At 37.2% G+C, this 18,597-nt stretch overlaps 1 protein-coding gene and 2 long non-coding RNA genes across 4 annotated transcripts; 2 read left to right on the top strand and 1 right to left on the bottom strand.

Moving 5' to 3' along the window:
• Window positions 1-3,192: 3,192 nt before the first annotated feature.
• Window positions 3,193-5,308, top strand: LOC148059752 (interferon-induced protein with tetratricopeptide repeats 2-like). The gene is made up of 2 exons (XM_087781388.1): window positions 3,193-3,323; window positions 3,592-5,308. The coding sequence occupies exon 2, from the start codon at window positions 3,605-3,607 to the stop codon at window positions 4,907-4,909; it is 1,305 nt and encodes a 434-aa protein (XP_087637514.1). The 5' UTR covers window positions 3,193-3,323; window positions 3,592-3,604; the 3' UTR covers window positions 4,910-5,308.
• A 2,111-nt stretch (window positions 5,309-7,419) lies between these two features.
• Window positions 7,420-8,684, top strand: LOC148059751 (uncharacterized). Of its 2 annotated transcripts, XR_015709443.1 has the most exons (4): window positions 7,420-7,516; window positions 8,265-8,327; window positions 8,388-8,446; window positions 8,509-8,684. It is a non-coding gene; the product is annotated as an uncharacterized LOC148059751 (long non-coding RNA). The 2 variants fall into 2 exon arrangements; XR_015709442.1 differs by having other exon boundaries at window positions 8,265-8,446.
• Window positions 8,685-9,716: 1,032 nt separating this feature from the next.
• On the bottom strand, window positions 9,717-11,688 carry LOC148059750 (uncharacterized). Its single transcript, XR_015709478.1, has 4 exons — window positions 11,594-11,688; window positions 10,070-10,226; window positions 9,953-10,009; window positions 9,717-9,872 (listed from the first exon to the last, which is right to left on the bottom strand). It is a non-coding gene; the product is annotated as an uncharacterized LOC148059750 (long non-coding RNA).
• Window positions 11,689-18,597: the final 6,909 nt, after the last annotated feature.

Here is an 18,597-nt window from a genome sequence, read left to right as displayed (position 1 = left end):
TTCTGACGACCCTTCTGGCCAACTGTATTGGTCCGGTAACGGCAGTGGAAATACCTGTTAGTCGCACTAGAATAGAGATTTGCGACAGTAAAGTTATAAAACTCAACATGATACCTTCTGTTTTAATACATTTATATATATTTTGGGATTTTGGGAGGGACTAACCATACTCCAGGTGTACGATGCGATGATAAACTACAACTTTAGCCTTGTATGTTGTACTAAATATAAAACAAAACAAGATGAGTTTCCTATTAAAACAGTAGTAATATTGTTTGTAATTCAACTCTGATATTGAATTAAAAACATAAAATTGATTTAATCCGTGGTTTTATAATTTATTTTTATTATTATTTTCCCGAGAAGAAAATGATCGTGTGTTGCTTCTGAAATAACATGCATTGACCATTCATGGATTGTGACGGTGTGTGTTGATGTGCTGGAGTGGAAGAGCACTCTAGTCCTACACCTGACAAAGGCTCACAAACATGACGACCAGCCTCTGGATCAAGAGATCTGGGAGAAGTTACAGGATGCAAAAGAAGAAGATCCAGAAAACCTGTACGTTGCCGTCGAGCACCTTCACCAACGTGGTGTTAGAGGAGAGAGTGTTGAAGATGAAGCTCGAGAATTGGCTCAAAGGGTTCTGAGAAGTCCCGTAGGTATCCACAACGGTCTTCAATCAATCTTAAGACTATACCGGGAACACCTATCTATCGAAGAGGCCGTTGAACTTGCGGATCAAGCCTTGAGTGAAAATCCAGGTGAACGTTACGTGAAGAGATGCGCCGCTCTCTCCTACTGTTTGAGAATAACTTTCGGTTCAGAGAGGCGTGCGTCACCGAGAATCATTGACCAAGGGATCAGCCTCCAACAGGATGTCATTGCTCTTTACCCTCAAGCCAACATTGTCAAGAAAATCAACCTCGCAAATATATTCGCAAATGCAAATCGACTGGCTGAAGCTAATGGGATCTACAGTGATCTGATGGCCATGGAACTGAAGCCACCAGCAAAACAAGTGGTTTTCAACAATTATGCAATGCATTTATTCTTTAATTGTAAGGATTTTCGATGGTCCTTAAAGTACCACATGAAAGCGGCCGAGATACCAGTACAATCCTTCTACCGGAAGAGCAGCATCAAGACCCTGCAGAAGGTTCGGGATAAAGGCAGACATCCAATGTGTCGTGAAATCAACAGGTTCCTCCTCCAGCTGCTTCAGGCTGATGCGTCAAATGCATCTTTGGCATAAGTGCACCTCCAACATAGAAAGGTGATCATTCAGGCTTCAAGTAGTGCTTAAACCTCCCTTACTTTTTTGAGCTGTTTTGTAGTGAGACACAATACACTGTCACATTATTATTTGTGCAGGCTTTTCAGCTGACTTCCTGGGACTCCTGTGTTTGTCTAATGTGTCTTGATCTTAAAAGCATGTATTTTAACTTTTTTTTGTTTTTGTTTGTTAAAGCACTTTGTGACCCTGTTCTAGATAGGTTATTTACAAATAACCTTTACTTACTTACATATTGTAATATCAAGATTATTTAACCTAAACTGAGTCTTCAAAGCATGACATTATACGTCACATTCTACCCTTGTAATGTTGCTTCACCTGTAACAACATCTGAATAAAGCATTAATCGTGTTCATACTGTCTTGTGTTGGGTTTCTTTGCTCGTCTTCTCCATCTAGTTTGAACAATCAATATGTTATAACTATCTTAAGATAAGTCCTAATACTAATGAAGAATATTTTATTCATGGTTCTAAGAGGAATAGGTAAGTATTGTTGTTTTTGTTATAACTAAACAATTCTTAAAAATTAAATACAATTAAAAACTAAAACAAAGTTATCTAAAATAAAAAAAAACACTTTAGCTGCTCTAAAGTGAAAGTTAACCACTTTGTCCAGCAGAGGTCTCCCTTGTCTCATGTATTGGACCTTAATCCAGTTCACATCTTTTTTTATAAACTGTTTTTAAAGTTTTCTAAAATTAAATAAAAAAATTAAAATTAATTGAATCCGTGGTGTTATAATCTTTTATTTTTTTATTTTCCCGAGAAGAAAATGATTGTGTGTTGCTTCTGAAATAACAATGCATTGACCATCTGTGGCTGTAAAGCCCAGATGTACTGTTTATAACATGCTTACAAACAGAACTGATCTCGTCAAGAGATTCGTGCATCAATAAATGTGAGTAACTAGTGATAGTGATCCTCTAACATGCTGAATTGACATTGCTATTCTAAAAGCTAAAGTAACTAGAACTTTAGGAATTCTTAGTAGTTGGCCCGTTGGTTTATACAGTTGTGGAACACTAGCGCCATCTTGTGTTTATTTGTGACTAATAATGACATCTCAAACCTTTACTCTAAGTAAAAGTAATGATGTTACTTTTATTGCAGTAAAGTAAAGCAATAATGTGATTCAAACGTGAAATTTAAGGTTGATTTTTCTCTTGCTGGTTTACATATATATATATATATATATATATGTATTATCTAATGTATCTCATGTTTTGTTTAGTTTTTTTGTGCACATAATCCAAAACTTTTTTCTAAAGTTTGGGGATAAACAGTTAAGCAGTCAGGGAATAAAATTAACTATTTTAAATAGCTACATCCCAGGAGGCAAACAAGATCTCTCTCTCTCTCTCTCTCTCTCTCTCTCTCTCTCTATATATATATATATATATATATATATATATATACTGTATATATGGCAGAACTTGACTTTCTTTTCCAAAAAAAAAAAAACTTAAACTGAATAAGTTGGGCTGCATCTAGAAATGTCTTCTTTTTTTTACTCCTAAACTGTTGGAGCTGGACAGTGCATAATAACTGCATAACCACAAGTCGATAATGTTCTCCAATTTAATCGACAAATACACTTGTCCTAAAATGTGATTTAGTTACACTTTTCGGTTCACAACCACGCATATTACACGGGCACTATTGTTGTTGATAATTTGGTCGTTTTGTCTTCTAAGCATTTGGGTCGAACAAAACAATTGATATTTATCCAGTGTGTAGGTTTCACAAGTGCAGTATTTCCGAGTAAATGAGACAACAAACGAATTTATAGGTTCCGTTTTCTCCATCCTCGGTTAGTTTCGGTTTCGTATTTGGGAAAATAAATCTTTGCACTTTCTGCTGCTTCTGCGCAGGCGCGACTGCTCCTATAAAGCGTCCGGATACACCCTTGGCTGACATATGCGGAGCTGCGCAGTTATTACCCATCAGACTCCATTCTTTTTCACTTTAAAGTCTGGAAGAAGTTCCGTTGAACCTTTTAACAGACAGAGAACAACTGGACTTGAGGTATGTTGACTGCTTTTCAACAACTAATATGAAGAAAACTTAAATATAAGAATTGTTTTGCCTCTCATTGAGAAATCCAAAACATATATGTATTTTATATATGTATTGGATAACGAGTACACTCATTTAAAGGGGTGATGTTTTAGACAAAATCAACATGTATTAAGGTTTGTGTGTGTTTTTATGTCAGTCCAAGGTTTTAAATAACTAACTGTGAGCTTGATTTTCATGTATTGTGACGGTGTGTGTTGATGTGCTTTCTTCACAGCGTGAAGCAAAGCATGGAGTCAAAACTGAAGAAACTGCAGTGTCACTTTAACTGGACGGAGATTCAACAGGATGATCACTTTGCACTCTCTAGAGGGAGATACAAGATGGAGGACTTTGGTGATGATGACCAAAACCCCTGGCATGGTCACATCTACAATGCCTTGGGCTTCATTCGATTCTGTCAAGGCGCAGATGCTGAGGCACTGGAGTTGCTCAACAGGGCCACCGGGGTCTTAAAAAAGGCAAAAGACTCTGATGGCCTTTGGTTGTTGGTAAATTACGGGAACCTTGCTTGGCTGCATCATCATATGGGAGATGAAAAAGAGAGTCAGAGATTCTTTTCAATGGTTGAAGATCTGCTTGACACAAGTCCATCCACAGATGAGCTCCTTCCAGAAGTTGCTGCTGAAAAGGCTTGGGCCCTGATGTGGTTCCACACCAACCAAGGCGAGCAAGCTAAAGTTCTCCTCGTTGGGGCCATTGAGAAACGGCCTCAGAGGGTGGAGTGGAAGAGCACTCTAGTCCTACACCTGACAAAGGCTCACAAACATGACGACCAGCCTCTGGATCAAGAGATCTGGGAGAAGTTACAGGATGCAAAAGAAGAAGATCCAGAAAACCTGTGCGTTGCCGTCAAGTACCTTCACCAACGTGGTGTGAGAGGAGAGAGTGTTGAAGATGAAGCTCGAGAATTGGCTCAAAGGGTTCTGAGAAGTCCCGTAGGTGTCCACAACGGTCTGAAATCAATCTTAAGACTATACCGGGAACACCTATCTATCGAAGAGGCCGTTGAACTTGCGGATCAAGCCTTGAGTGAAAATCCAGGTGAACGTTACGTGAAGAGATGCGCCGCTCTCTGCTACTGTTGGAGAATAACTTTCGGTTCAGAGAGGCGTGCGTCACCGAGAATCATTGACCAAGGGATCAGCCTCCACCAGGATGTCATTGCTCTTTACCCTCAAGCCAACCTTGTCAAGAAAATCAACCTCGCAAATATATTCGCAAATGCAAATCGACTGGCTGAAGCTAATGGGATCTACAGGGATCTGATGGCCATGGAACTGGAGCCACCAGAAAAACAAGTGGTTTTCAACAATTATGCAAAGCATTTATTCTTTAATTGTAAGGATCTTCGAGGGTCCTTAAAGTACCACATGAAAGCGGCCGAGATACCAGTACAATCCTTCTACCGGAAGAGCAGCATCAAGACCCTGCAGAAGGTTCGGGATAAAGGCAGACATCCAATGTGTCGTGAAATCAACAGGTTCCTCCTCCAGCTGCTTCAGGCTGATGCGTCAAATGCATCTTTGGCATAAGTGCACCTCCAACATAGAAAGGTGATCATTCAGGCTTCAAGTAGTGCTTAAACCTCCCTTACTTTTTTGAGCTGTTTTGTAGTGAGACACAATACACTGTCACATTATTATTTGTGCAGGCTTTTCAGCTGACTTCCTGGGACTCCTGTGTTTGTCTTATGTGTCTTGATCTTAAAAGAATGTATTTTAACTTTTTTTTGTTTTTGTTTGTTAAAGCACTTTGTGACCCTGTTCTAGATAGGTTCTTTACAAATAACCTTTACTTACTTACATATTGTAATATCAAGATTATTTAACCTAAACTGAGTCTTCAAAGCATGACATTATACGTCACATTCTACCCTTGTAATGTTGCTTCACCTGTAACAACATCTGAATAAAGCATTAATCTTGTTCATACTGTCTTGTGTTGGGTTTCTTTGCTCGTCTTCTCCATCTAGTTTGAACAATCAATATGTTATAACTATCTTAAGATAAGTCCTAATTCTAATGAAGAATATTTTATTCATGGTTCTAAGAGGAATAGGTAAGTATTGTTGTTTTTGTTATAACTAAACAATTCTTAAAAATTAAATACAATTAAAAACTAAAACAAAGTTATCATATAGGCTAGGACATCTAAACAAAAAAACACTTTCGCGTGGCTGCTCTAAAGTGAAAGTTAACCACTTTGTCCAGCAGAGGTCTCCCTTGTCTCATGTATTGGACCTTAATCCAGTGCACATCTTTTTTTTCATAAGCTGTTTTTAGTTAGTGTTTTTAAGTTTTCTAAAATGAAAACAAAAAATGTAAAAATAATTGAATCCGTGGTGTTATCTTTTATTTTTTATTTTCACGAGAGGAAAATGATTGTGTGTTCTTTTTGAAATAACAATGCATTGACCACCTGTGGCTGTAAAGCATCAATAAATATTAGTATTAGTAATTTTATTGCAGTAAAGTAAAGCGTTTCAAGTTTCTACACTCATCAGTTTTTAGAAATGTCCTCAAAATTCTTATATATCAAAGTTTTCATGCAATATTTCACATCAATTTTCTAATAACTTTGTAATTACGACTCGGATGATCACCAAATTCATTTCACTTATGGAGTACCATCATATCAAGTTACTACACTCACTACCATCAGAGTTGTAGTTACAAAGTTATTAAAAAATGTATGTAAAAAAAAAATTGCATAGAAATATTGATATAAAATAATTTACAGGATTTCTTTTTTAACTAATGAGTGTATTAACTTTATATGAATGTACTCCATAAGTGGCATGAATTGTGTGACCGTCAGAGTTGTAATTACAACGTTATTACAAAATGTTTATGAAAATCTGCATAAAAATTGTGATTTTAGGAAATCCAGATGAAAGATTTGAAAAACTAACGAGTGTAGTAACTTGATATAAAGGTACTCAATAAGTGACATGCATTTGGTGACCATCAGCTCTTTCAATCTGTTTATATTACAAAATGTTCATTCAAAATTCCATTTAAATATAGATATGAAAGGATTTGGAGGAAATTTTAAAAACTAAAGACTAAAGTGATATGATATCGATGACTGTGACAAAAATGTGTTGCCCATAACAGTTGTAACTAATAGGAGTTATTACATAATGGATAATGTAATAACTTTCCACGGTCCACCACAGGCGCCGTTGGAGGTGCGACAGGCTTTGATTTAGATTCTTGGACAAGTGGGCTGTGAACACTAGACCTGCAGCCCAGACCAGAATAAGACCACCTTTTGAAACTTATTGTCATTTTTTTTCTATTGTTGTTGCTGAATTGTGAGAAATTAACTTGGGTGTGTATCAGCGTGTGTGAAGGGTGGCTCTATCAAGAGGTCAAGAGGTCAAGTCTTGCACGAATTTACCTCTTTTTTTTTTCAATGAAAATTGAATAACCACTTGTTTTTTGTAATGTCTGCTCTTTAACTAAAATTCCAATGGAAATACAACACGATCAATAAGATGCTCTTTAAAGTTCTTACAATTGTAACTAAGCCTTGAACCTCAGCACACCTTCTACCTGAGCTTGTGAAGATGTAAACGTTGGGAATGTAAAAATTTAAAGCATTTCAACGGAAATGTACTTTCTTTTAATGTGCCAATAAAGTATTTGTCCAATTTCTGTTTCATAAACGAAAATTGTTAGGGGAAAATGACCTTATATTTTGTTTCAGAATTGAATATAGAATCAATGGAACACGGGTAGATGCATGATATGTATACTGTATATATATATATATATATTTAATCCAGTCTCTTTGCAACAGGTTTATATGCATGCTTTTTAAAACCTACAATAACTCAAATGGTTATTTAGTCTAAATAATAAAACGTCTGGATCTTAAAGAAAAAAGGAGTAGATTGAAGGAGATCAACTACATTTTCTACAGACGATTTTAGTAACTTTAAAGTCCACGTAAACAATTCAAAGATTATTAAATGAAACGTCAACTTCCATCCACTGGAGGGCGCCCTAAGGACAAGAAATCACATCCGGAAGTGCACCTGCGCCGTCACAGTCATGTGACCAAACTAGCTGAACAACATTGAAGATGAAAACTTCCAACATGCTCATGACCCTGGCTTACTGGGACATCTGCGGGTGAGAACGTTGTTTTTCTTCACACAACTACAGCAGCTGAGAACCATGTTGTGAACTTAAACTCATATTAATGACGAAACTAGCGTTTATTAAAAGTCGTGATACTATTTTGTTGAACTTTTATGTTCATTAACGTTTGTCCTGAAGTTTGTTTGTAAATAAAACAATAGAACTGAGTCTCGTTCATGCATGTGTTGAATTAAAGTCACTTTCAGTGCAACTGTAGTTGTTGTTGAAGCTAAAGCTAATGCTACGAACACCTGACACTAATGAGGTCAAAGGTCAGAGGATAAGATATTAGTCAAGAAAATGTGGTAAAATATCGTAAAAGGTCTTACTTTTATTCATTCAAACTCAGAGTTAAATTAGAAAAAAGTTTATTTTAGAAGTTTAACTATTTTGTTTACTTTGTTGATAGTTTAAAAAATTATTTAAATCTAGCCTTAAATCTGTCAAACAGCTTTAAATGCTGAGAAATAAAAACCTGGACGCTAACGTATGAGTATGTTGAAAATTAAATAGTTTCTACAGAATGAGATGTTTATAACATTTTGAAGACATAATGAAGGAACAGGAAGTATAAGTGTCAGAATAATATATTTGATTTATTTGATTTATTTCAGTAATGAGTTCTATAGCTGTTCATTTATACACATCGTGTGACAAATCATCCAGAGCTTCTGCTCGATGACAAAGATATTGCGATGAACATGAGTCGAGCATCAGATGAACTTCTCTCTCTGTGCAGCTGCTGACGTGATCCACGGACACCTAAAGGTCATGAGATCCAGCGCTCGCTAACACCACCCGTGTGAGTGTCTTCAGTCGTCCAACAACTCTGGTTTGGTCCTCATGTCTCCTTCCTGAACAGGTGGTGAGACTGCAGAGGAGAAGGTGTGTGAGGACGTGATGGACTTCAGGAATGTCTTGGTGAGAATCTGCTGCTCTGACTGTTGTATTTGACCTTTGACGCCCTCTGTTTTCCAACATAGGAGCGTATGAAGCTGCTACATGGAGAACGTGAGATGTCTTCGTCAACTTCCTGGGTGACAGGAAGTGGTTTGATGAAGTGTTCCTGACTTGATCCCCGTTGAACCACTTCCGATGGGAGGAGAGACAAAATTGTTGTGCCAGGTTTTGCGCTGCAAAATAAAAGTATAACCCCCTACTTTTGCTCTCTTCATCTTTCGGGGGAGGACACGGCTCTACTACCCCGACTCACGCCCGGTATGGTTTGATCCAGCTCCCCGAGTGAAGGGTGGGATTCGAACCCTGAGCTTGTGAGGCTCAGAGAACCGCCAGTCGGTTGATCTCACCACTACACTAGATCACCTTCACACCAAAAATGTTTTCGTTTGTTTTATTTGACCTTCACTCTTAGTCAAAATCGCAAGACTAAAGTAACAGCAGGAACTTGAACCCAAGACCTCAGGTCTCTTGATCAGATGAACTAACGTCTGTTAGTGGCTCAGTCAGCTGAGCACTGGGTTAGTAACTGAGTGGTTGTTGGTTCAATTCCCACATGGACATGTTGCTACATAGTCACTTATCCTTTTAAAGCAGGTGGATCAACCTGAGGTTCAAAGAGTCTCTAGATCTCATTGACTAATATGTGTGTTGATGGCTCAGTGGGTGCAACACCTGGTTACTGACCGAAGGATCGTGGGTTCGAGTCCCAGTGAGTACAGAGTCAGTGATCGGGTGCTGCTGGATAGGGGGGGACGAGGTATTGACACCAAAAAGCGGATGGGAAGTGACCCCAGGTCAAGGAGGGGGGTTTGTCCTTCCCCCCTCCATAGAGTTTGTTGAAAAACATTACGTTAAAAAGATAAAAGTAAATAAGTTAAAGTGGGTAGAAGATAAACATCCAGTAAAGGTAGTAAAATAGTTGTCTGACGCCTCAGATGTCTCTTGAAGGTATGCAATTGTTAAATAGATGTAGACAAGTAGCTTATTCGGAAATAGTAAAAGGTACACGACCCCTCGGTCAGTGATCAGGTGTTGCACCCACTGAGCAGTTAACCTTTTGTTTTTAATATTAGCATGAACATAACTCTTGTGGTAGGTGTTACACCAAAAGGACAACAAAAAAAACATGACAAACAACAGGGTTATACAAGTGTTGATTTTCTTAAAGGTCTGTTTAAAAAAAAAAAATCTTGTTCTACAACTTTGAGGAGGGAGTTATGTTTTTATTTTGCAGCTGAACAAGTGTCTTCAAGTGTCTTAAACATGTCTCTACAAGCACACAGGATCAGTAGCTTGATGAAGATCAAGTGAATCACTTCCTCTCGTCCCAGGAAGTTGAAGAAAAGCATGGAGACTCCTCAGGTTCTCCATGTAGCAGCTTCAGACGCTTCACGTGGTGGAGAACAGAGGATGTCAAACTCTGCAGGTCAAAGGTCAAATACAACAGTCAGAGCAGTTGATCCTCACCAAGACGTTCCTGGAGTCCATGCCATGCTTCTCCATCATGTCCTCGCTCACCTTCTCCTGTTCAGGAAGGAGACATTAGGACCAAACCAGAGTTGATGGACGACTGAAGACACTCACGCAGGTGTTGTTAGCGAGCCATGGATCTCATGATGACCTTGAAGGTACAATCTCCATCACACATGTTCAACAATCTTCTCAAGAGCTAGTCTTCTTCTCTTCGTATCCAGTACCAGTGAACTCCAGCAGGGGGCGGACGAGCTGAGCCGGCTGGAGACTAAAGAGAAGAACAATGAAGAACACGTTTACACAACAACAGAATCGAATAAGTGAAGTTTCTATACATGCAGGTGTTTCTAATACACTGAACACAACTTTGTGAATTTATCTGTGAGATGAATAAAGTATCTATCTATCTTTAAGACGTTTGTTACCAAACCTTTGATCATGTTATCCTAGTGTTGTCCCCCCCCAAAAAAGATATTTACTTAGACGAGGGAAACAAAAAAACATGGACCAAAAACATCTTGTATTCAACTTAAATCAAAGTCTGTTTCTAGAGTTTGTTGTTCGCTTTTCATTTAAAGTGCTCCGAGGCCTTTAGTAACAACAGCGCCCTCAAACGGAATTGACACGTAACAACAAGGAAGTATTTCAATAGTTTCAACATCTTTTCATTCATTCATTTTGATTTTAAAAATATTATTTTTTAAATCAGATTATTTTGTATTACATAATGATACGACCGATGTATTCTTAATTTTAAAAGTAAAATATAAAAATATTAATAAGATTTATAAGACAATAAAGAATCACTATACATTGAAATTAATTTATTGAAGCAAAATAAAAAAAACGGGGAAGATTTAGACGACACCTGTCATCACTAGAATCTGCTTTAATTCACTAAACAGTGAGTTTAATACAGGTTAAATAAATAAAAATGACTTCATGGCAATCAATGATAAACTACACTATATATATATATATATATATATATATATATATATATGACAAGTTTAGTTTAGGTCATAACAATGTTAAACACTTAACTAACTTTAGATAATATTTAATGGATCAAATGATCCAAATTTCAGGATCGCGACAGAAAACCAATTCATTTTATTGGATTTGTTTACATCACTTTTATTGTTGTAATATATGATCATATCTGAGCGTTTCTTTTATTCAAGTTTATTTGCTAAAGTTAATCTAAGATTTAAAAACATGTAAATGCGATAAATAAAGTGAACAAACGTAAAACCCTTGAAACATATTTCTAACTTTAAACCTTAAATAATGAATAAACTTCTCCCTTACAATATTTGACCTTCTGCACATGTGTGGATAATGTGCTTCTGACCTTTGACCTCATTAGCGTCAGGTGTTCTTAGCATTAGCTTTAGCTTCAACAACAACTACAGTTGCACTGAAAGTGACTTTAATTCAACACATGCATGAACGAGACTCAGTTCTATTGTTTTATTTACAAACAAACTTCAGGACAAACGTTAATGAACATAAAAGTTCAACAAAATAGAATCACGACTTTTAATAAACGCTAGTTTCGTAATTAATATGAGTTTAAGTTCACAACATGTTTCTCAGCTGCTGTAGTTGTGTGTAGAAAGACAACGTTCTCACCCGCAGATGTCCCAGTAAGCCAGGGTCATGAGCATTTTGGAAGTTTTCATCTTCAATGTTGTTCAAGCTGGAGCGCATCAGCTAGTTTGGTCACGTGACTGTGACGGCACAGGTGCACATCCGGATGTGATTTGTTCTTAGAGCGCCCTCTGTTGGATGGAAGTTGACGTTTAATTGAATAATCTTTAAATCGTTTACTTGGACTTTAAAGTTATAAAAAATATTGTTTGGATTTAAAAAACATTCATACAAACCTGTTGCAAAGAGACTGGATTAAAAAGATATGTATACATATATATATATCATGCATTGATTCTATATTCAATCCTGAAACAAAATCTAAGGTAATTTTCCCCTAAAAATATTCATTTATGAAACAGAAATTGGACGAATACTTTATTGGCACATTAAAAGAAAGTACATTTCTGTGGAAACAGTACATCTTCACAAGCTCAGGTAGAAGGTGTGCTGAGGTTCAAGGCTTAGTTACGATTGAAAGAACTTTAATGAGCCTCTTATTGATCGTGTTGTATTTTTCATTGGAATTTCAGTTAAAGAGAAGACATTACAAAAAACAAGTGGTTATTCAATTTTAATTGGAAAAAAAAGGAAAAAGTCAATTCGTGCAAACAAACATTTACTAAGAAACTTAAACAAAAAAACAACAAAAAACAGGTGGTTTCACATAGTTTACACCGTTTTTCAAACACTGTGCAATGGGATATATATATATATACTTTTTTTTTTTTTTTAATGGCAAAGGTATACCTTGGCGCGAAAAAGGTTGAAAAACACTGACATAGATCAAGTATTTACTTGAGTTCTCAACAACAAAAGAGTTACACACGTGTCTCAGTTCATGATTGACAGTTAAATCGATTTATTTTTTTTAAACCTTCGAGGAAGGATTAGAAATTGGTAGCTCCGAAAAAAGGAAACGTCACTTTACTTATCTTATTGATGCATATCATAAACCATTTATTATATGAAATATCACCCGAATCTCTCCTGTGATAACAGACGGATCCTAAAAAAAAAAATTAAAAAAAGACAAAATACGACTGAATTAAATCCTTTTATTTGAGTAACTATTAACATCAAATTTGTTCTATTCTACAGAAACAATATTAGTTTATAAGAAATTATGATACCTGTGATCACAAGAGCTAGTAAAACCACACAGATGACCGCTATAAAGGCGCGGCCCGGACTTTTACCTCTGAAATAAATCATAAATAAAAGTTGGAAAAATACAAACACAATTTTTTCATGATAGAATGAGCAACATAAACGGAAATTTGATAATATTGTGAAAACATGTCTAAGTATGTCTGTAGCTAAACCTGGAAATTAAAAAAAAAAAAAAAAGGCATGAAAACAAGAAAATGCCAAGAAAATGTTTCTTCTTGACTTAAAGCTTTTACTTAAAGAATAGGAATCAGATCTGGTTCAAAAGTCATATTTTGCTTGTACAAGTGAGAATAGCACAGAGTTTACATGCATGTGTAAAGCACAGCTTTCCGAAGCACAAAGCCGTTAGGTCATTAGGTCAGATAACGGCGAACTAATGATCCCTCACCCAAGGTTTCCACCAAACACAGCCTTGAACGAGTCATTATCGTTTATTTTAGCCAAAGACTTTCCCATCATCATCATTTTAGGATTCTTTTCTAAATGTACTTATAAAACAACTCTTCTCCCGCAGACTTGCTTTGTATCTGACTGTTCTAGAAAACATTGTGTCAATATCTGAGCAGAGATTCTGATTCATGTCGGCATCACTTCCCCTGAAACTAACACATCAGGCTCGATCGCAGCGTTTGAACCGCAAAAACCAGACTCACCAGAATAATATTGCATTAACTGGTTACAGTTTCAGGGGGAAAAAAATAAATCAGATGATGACATTTAAGTGTTCGACATATTTTTATTACTAAATTCAACTTCAAGGATTTTAATGAAGTAAAAAAAATAAATAAATAAATAAAATTGACCATTTATAAATGTTTTTAGATTATCTATCTAACAATTATATTACAAGTTCAACTCAACATAAAACTTGACCAATCTTTGTCCTTTTTACGAGTCTTAATTTAATTTTTTGAATATAAAGTGTTTATCCCATTTATAATTTAATTTTTATATTAAATAAAATATTACACTTTTAAACTATTACACTTCATCCACGTGGGAAAGAAGACATGCAGAGGTGGTAACCTTATGCAACCTTGCACTTCCCAAGAAAGGGTAGGTCACACAAAGGCACAACAGCAGCGACACAAGGTCGGTTCCGGCACCGCCAAGTGCTCAGGAGCTGGCAGAGGTGCTGGAGAATATTTGGCAGGAGGAAAAACAACCAAACTCCAGAGAGCCAAGGAAGGATCATCTTCCTCAGGCAGGGGGAACCTGCAATGCAGACCAGCAAGAGACCACCCGCCAAGCTATTAACACCAGGAGCGGCATGGAAGTTGGACGTTAACCTTGCCTCTGCGTTTCCAAGTAATTTCAAATTGAGTTAGTGCATACAAAATAAAAGACATGTGTACCTTGTGAAATTTCCTCATTTTGTCCACTGGAGCTTATCTTGGTCCTTTTCCATCCAGCTGAGGGTGGCAGGAGATGGAGAAGGAGCAGCAGAGATGCCATGTCACTGTCCCAGGCTTAGAGGAGTAAAATTAGGAGAAAAAAAAACCACTAGTATCAAGTTAGAATGTGCAAATATATAATATTTATATATATAAAATCATGTCAATTGGCTTACTGGTGCCATCGTTCTGTCAGTTTCTCAGCAGCTTTTAGAAGTGGGCCTAGCTCAACTGTAGTGTCCCACTTCTCAAGCATCTCGGAGGCCGTTTCAGCTCCAAACAGCAGAAGAAGGTCTTGATTCAGCTGTTGATCATATAAGATTATAAATACAAATTCAAAAAAGGTTAGAGTATTGTACTTATATTCAAGCAAAAAAAAACACAAGAGTAAATAAATTAAATGGACAACTCACCAGCCTTTTGACATCTTAAAAACGTGGAAACGTTTAAGACATCTGTGGTTTTCTGTGGGTCATGCATTAGGTCTTGGTGATATTGAAAGGTCATCTTCATCAAGTTGCTCAGGAAAATGGCTGCCATTCTTTTGCGCCTCGGTCCTTGTGCTTGAGCCACTGTAGCCGTCTTGGCTGGTCTTTTTACTGTATTCCTGGACATAGTCTTAAGGCGCCATGCTAAATAGCCAGTGCCTTTCTCTGCATCATAGAAGTGCTCCTGTTAAGATATTTATAAAACATTATAAAAGTCTCATCATTTATTGATTTTGCAAAAAGAAAAGTAGTACAGTATTAATAAAATGATAATCACTTTAAAGTAGGTTTGCAATTTTCTAATTCATGTGTCCTATTGACTGAACTAATTCCAATAGCAAGACAGAGTAGCAATAGTTGAAAATGTAACTCAAGTTTAAACTTTTTTTTCCCCAGACTTTGTAGGCGGTGTAAATCATTTTGTAAAACTACCAGTAGATAATGTCAACACCATTTTGATAAACTCATCAGCAACCATTTGAATTAAAATCCCACGGTTAGTAAAACCGGTGTGTTTTCTGGAAGTCATTTTTTCTCTTCTACATACAACACAAAACTTACATAGCCCTTTGGGGAAAAGGGATCCTTTAGTAAAGGGAAGAAAATTCCCAGAGCATACTTCTCCTTATGTTTCCTTGAAGGCATCCTCCTTTAGAAACATTGCAAGTCAGTCACCTACTTGCCATGTTAATCCAATGCAATGTATTTTGAAAATCATTTATAATCTTTCTTAATATCATTTTTACAATCCAACACTTCACTTTGCACTCACCCAAGGCATATTGTTAATATGTTGACAACCGGGTGCGGTGTGTAATGATCTAAAGGAGAAAAGTCTGAAAGAAACAACATAACTGTGACATGCCAGAAATCTAGCATTTAGTGGTTTCCCCAGTCAAACTAAGCTGTTTTTGTAATTAGATACAGATCTTTCTTTTTTGATAATCTACTTCGTTGTAGTAGCCAAAGCAGAGACATGACATCTCAACTCATATTTATGAAGCAGAAAAACCTTGAACATTGACTGCAAATCATTTTATACTCTATACCTTCCTCTGAAATTCCATCTTGTGCTGTTGGACTTGGACCAGGAACAATCTGTATCTCAAGAATGATGTCTTGCTCCGGTGTCTGAGCTGGCAAGTTAGGGTTAATAGATTTCATGTGATCAGAATCAAGTGACAAAAAAATTACACAACTATTAAAATGAGATGAAGAAAATAATAGATTATAAGGCATTATTGATTTATGGGTAACATAAATTTACATTCCTGAATCAGGAATTCTGTCACGTACGGTCAGGCATAAATCCGGACTGGCCTCGATCAGTTCAGAAAATAGGTCTTCCTCGACTACTGTGTTAGTTTCATCAAAAGCATCAAGTTCGGTAGCATCAGGAAGCCCAAACTTGTATTTGACTGTAAGATAACCATGAAAACAGATCTAAAATTGATACCCAAATTGAAACACTAAATAGCCAAACTAAATACATAAATCCTTGTGTTTATTTGCTGTGAAGGCAACTTTGAAATGGCCACTCACCTTGAGCAATGAAATCAAAAAAGGTGAACCCCGACAGTAATCGGGTGCACTTCTTGGTATTCCTTCACTTCACCTTGAGCAACATTGCCACATCTTTAGATTGCACCTCATAGAATAAGTGAAGAAATGTGTTAAACAGACCTCATCAGGTTTTAATTTTTGAGACTGAGATGGGCGTGATCCCTGTGGGAAATGGATGCAACAAGAAGTACTTTAGCAAAACAGTCAGTCACATGTTTCAACATCAAAAAATGACGTGAGTGACTAAATTCTTTACCTTATGAACTAGGGAAACCGATTTATTCGAGTCACTACATCTCACCCTCTTTACATTGACTATATAGCTAGAACACAGACTCCCTCCAAAGAGCCCTAAATCTCATCTCATCTGCCTGGTGAATGTGCCTTGCCATGCACGACTCAAACTGTATTTTTTCAGTGAGCGTGAACGCGAATAATAATGTGCAACTTAGATGTGCGTTTGTGTTGAGCGATAGCCGAGTGAGTTATGTCCGGGCCTGATTAAACGGAGACAAAACTACTACTTTAATTTTGATAAAACACTCACCTTTAACGTTAGTTAAATCGAACCTCAAGTCACCTTAACACATTTAAAAACATTTATTTCAGCACTTGATATTTGGCCGGATAAATAAGTTACCAATAGATAACCGTCACTCGTTGCCAGCACATTTGAATTTAATTCTGCCTCGACCAGTTTCAATGATAATTCAGTTACTTTACACCCCATGATATGTTGTCATCACGGCTTCATACAGCGATCGCCATCCTGTAGACGTGTATATATATATATATATATATATATATATTCGGTTCTTACCTTCTTTAAGAACCGTGATCAACTCCACCAGGAGTGAATGCAACTCAGTCACAGGTGTAGACAAATCATTTTTAATCACTACAAGTGTTAAAAACACCAAAAGCAACACCCACTAACTCAAAATGATTAACGCTGAAAAAAGCAACACTACAGATTTAGCTGTGTACCTTAAGACCAGATGTAATGCTTTGGTCTGCAGCCCTGAGATCAGCAAAACGGATTATGTTAACAGTTCCATGGGAGGAGGGACTGGAAAGCTGCTTATGAAAAGAAAGAAGTATTCAGATCTGGTTGCAAAATAAAGGGAAATATGGTTGGAGTACGAGGCGGTTACCCGGTCGAGGCTTTCGTGGGCAGATCAACATCACACCTTCTCAAAGACCTGGGACCTCGTGGAACCAAACTGGGCAGATCCATCAAAGAGGAATCCGAAAAAGCAAGCCACTGGCTCAGGCTTGAAAAGGTGTCGGGAGCACATGACATCTAACTGGGGTTTTTGCCGCATGGGGTGACAGGGAGACCCCCATGTGCACTGCCCCGCCACCAGGAGATGTTCTGGAATAAAAAAGGTCCCCAGCTGAAGACCCTGTCGCAAAAAAGCTTGGAGGTATGCGGTCAGGCTTTGGCCTGGCTCAGGGAAAGGACACCCTTGCCATGCACGGTTCACCACAGGTGGAGGTGCGACAGGCTTCAGGCCCAGCAAGAAGACCACCGTCTGGTAATATGTAAAACAATACACTTAAATGTATAAAAAAAAAAAAAAAATGGAGTGAATATATATGGAGGTCAGTTATTTGTGGAAAAAAATGTTTGAAAGAAACTGCTAGTTTTTTAGTATTTGACTCAAAACAAAAATAAGTGTCTTGCTTTATTTACCTGCGTTTGGTTCGATTGCTGTTTCCACCATTTCGAAAGTATGCGCTGAATTGGTTGCGCATGCGCAATGTGCTGGCCTGATCCCTGAATCCTGGTTCGATGAGTAACACCTGTGACCGTTGAATGACCCTGTGACGTCATATTTGACAGGAAAGGGATTCGTGTTCGTAACTTTGATTCGTACTCGTAATATTCTGATTCGTACTCAGTTTATTAATTTCGACACTTTGCTGTAATATTATTATCAAGAAGCAAAAATAAATGAACGCTGTAAAAGCCTAAACGAGTGCTGCTTATAATAGAGAAATTCCATCTTGTCTCCACCAGAGGGCGACATTTCATCACACTTATTGATCACTGAAGACACGATCCAAACTAAATAAACATTCGAGGACTAGGGTTTGATCACATGAGCCGACAAAGATGAGATTTAAATAAACAACAACACTCTGTAGTGTGGGAGTGCAGGATTTGTCTCATATTTTACAAAAAAAAAAAAAATAGCTGCGGTGGCTCCACACCTTTCTTCTTCTACAACACAACAGTGATATATATCGCCCTCCATCGTATCGGAGATCAACTACACCTTGACGTCATAATTTCGTACGCTGAAATCGTAATAATTTCGCACGCTAAGAATACTAAAAATACTAACTTTGAGTACGCAAGTAT

Source organism: Callionymus lyra, chromosome 19, assembly GCF_982586985.1.
Source record: "Callionymus lyra chromosome 19, fCalLyr1.hap1.1, whole genome shotgun sequence".
Taxonomy (NCBI): domain Eukaryota; kingdom Metazoa; phylum Chordata; class Actinopteri; order Syngnathiformes; family Callionymidae; genus Callionymus; species Callionymus lyra.
This window is presented reverse-complemented; position numbering and strand designations above follow the sequence as displayed.